Source organism: Hirsutella rhossiliensis (genome assembly GCF_020360975.1).
Source record: "Hirsutella rhossiliensis strain HR02 chromosome Unknown scaffold00011, whole genome shotgun sequence".
In the NCBI taxonomy this organism is placed as follows: domain Eukaryota; kingdom Fungi; phylum Ascomycota; class Sordariomycetes; order Hypocreales; family Ophiocordycipitaceae; genus Hirsutella; species Hirsutella rhossiliensis.
In genome coordinates this window covers 1053014-1054701 of record NW_025408677.1, presented here as the reverse complement: position 1 = coordinate 1054701, position 1688 = coordinate 1053014, and the positions used below count along the sequence as shown (strand labels likewise).

Here is a 1688-nt window from a genome sequence, read left to right as displayed (position 1 = left end):
CTTTAGTAAGGGCTTTATAAGACTATCGGCTTTTATTAATACTATTAGAACCTAACGGACTAAAATAAGTCCCCTTTAGACCTCTTAGCGTAACTAATACTAATAAATATTAATATACTATAGCTAGGTTAATAGCTTACTATTTTCCTCTATAAGAATTTATATACCATGCCCCACCCCCCTTTCGGTAACACCCACCTTTCGGTAGCGCAATTGAAAAATTCTCCACCAAAAGTCTACCATTTGAACTACATGAAATATGATCAGAACTTAACATTATAAACACCAAAAATATATCATTCCGTAGATCTGAAGCTGTCTCCACCTCTGAGACCGCCTCCTCCTCTGTGTCAGAATTCAGCACAACGGCTATCTCTTGGCTTTTAATTTGGGGAATGGCTTCCTCAGCCACCAAAGCTTCACTGAGAGTCATGAACCGTCTGTTCGGGTTCGGAATTGCTCTCCTCTTCTTGCCTCTCTGCAGCCGGGCCACTTCTTCCTCTAGCTTCGCGATTCTGTTGCTGTGCTCGGCAAGCGTCTGTTCTGGGCTTCAAAGCCTCTAGCTATCACGGCGTATCGTCTCCGGGTGCCAGGAGTCTTGTTCTTTCCGAAATCGCGAATCTGGCGGCTGTTTCTTGGCGTATCATCAGAACCCAAAATGGCGCGGACTTTGGAGACGTCTCTACAATGTCCGCGTGAATTTCTGGATGCCGCAATGCCTTGGATCGTGAGATCGGCCAATTCCCAGTGACCCTCCAGCCGGACAATATATTCTTTGCCGTCATTCCAACCTCGCGCGCTTTAGCATATGCCCGTATAAAATTGACCTTATGAACAGGCGCAGAATCGGTCAAACAGGTCAATTTCTGAAGTTCTTTCCGGTAAGCTGCCTTGGAGGCATTGAATACACCGTTATCTAACGGCTGGAGGCCATGAGCAGTGGGCAGGAAGGTAACAGCAATAAACGTTGTTCAAAAGCATGTGGCCATCCATGCATCCTGGTCTCGGTTAACAGTAATTCCTACAGAGGTGGATAAAGAAACGCACCGTTGCATGACTTCCATGTCCATCTAATATGATCAGTCTAGCATCTGAGGCATCGGCTGGTCGCGTCTGGGGCAAATAGACCCTCTCAAGCCACTCAATAGCGATATGGTTGTCCGTCCATCCGTTGGGCGACGTTATGTAATGCCAGTCGGCTATTTTGCCGAATTCCGTCAAGAACCACTGTTTCTGAAGCTCTTTGCCCTTAAAGATAATGCCAGGGTAAGGACACGGCCATCCGCGGTGATAGCTTCAATAAATGAGGTCCAGTTGCGGGACTGTGGCCCTTTCAGAAGGGCCTTCCGTTTTGGGTCTGCACTCCCAACCACAAGACTATCCAAACCTGGCAAAAGAGTCTGGTTAGTAAAAGTAATGAAAGACAAGCCAAATACTCACCAAAGCCAGACATAATACCGCCTTCGTCAACATTCACGGTATTTTCTGGTTTAATCCATCCATACTCCTTTTCCTGATATCGAAGAACCAGTGAACCGCCCGAGGCGTAAAAGCATTAAATCGGTTAGCTTCCTGACGTCTCCCACGCTTGTTCTTGATGTCCGGATGGCGATTGATGAATTTAGAGACCCAGTTGCGCCCCACTGTCCGCTCGTTGTTCAGTTGCTTTATAAGAGCCTCACACATGC

The 1688-nt window shown here is 46.8% G+C and overlaps 1 protein-coding gene across 1 annotated transcript; it reads right to left on the bottom strand.

Annotated features, from left to right (window-relative positions):
* Positions 1-971: 971 nt before the first annotated feature.
* HRG_08907 (DDE superfamily endonuclease domain-containing protein) lies at positions 972-1453 on the bottom strand (the record flags this gene model as incomplete). Its single annotated transcript, XM_044867378.1, has 4 exons — positions 972-998; positions 1048-1248; positions 1371-1387; positions 1441-1453. 4 exons carry the CDS (start codon positions 1451-1453, stop codon positions 972-974), a joined length of 258 nt encoding a protein of 85 aa, XP_044717399.1.
* Positions 1454-1688: the final 235 nt, after the last annotated feature.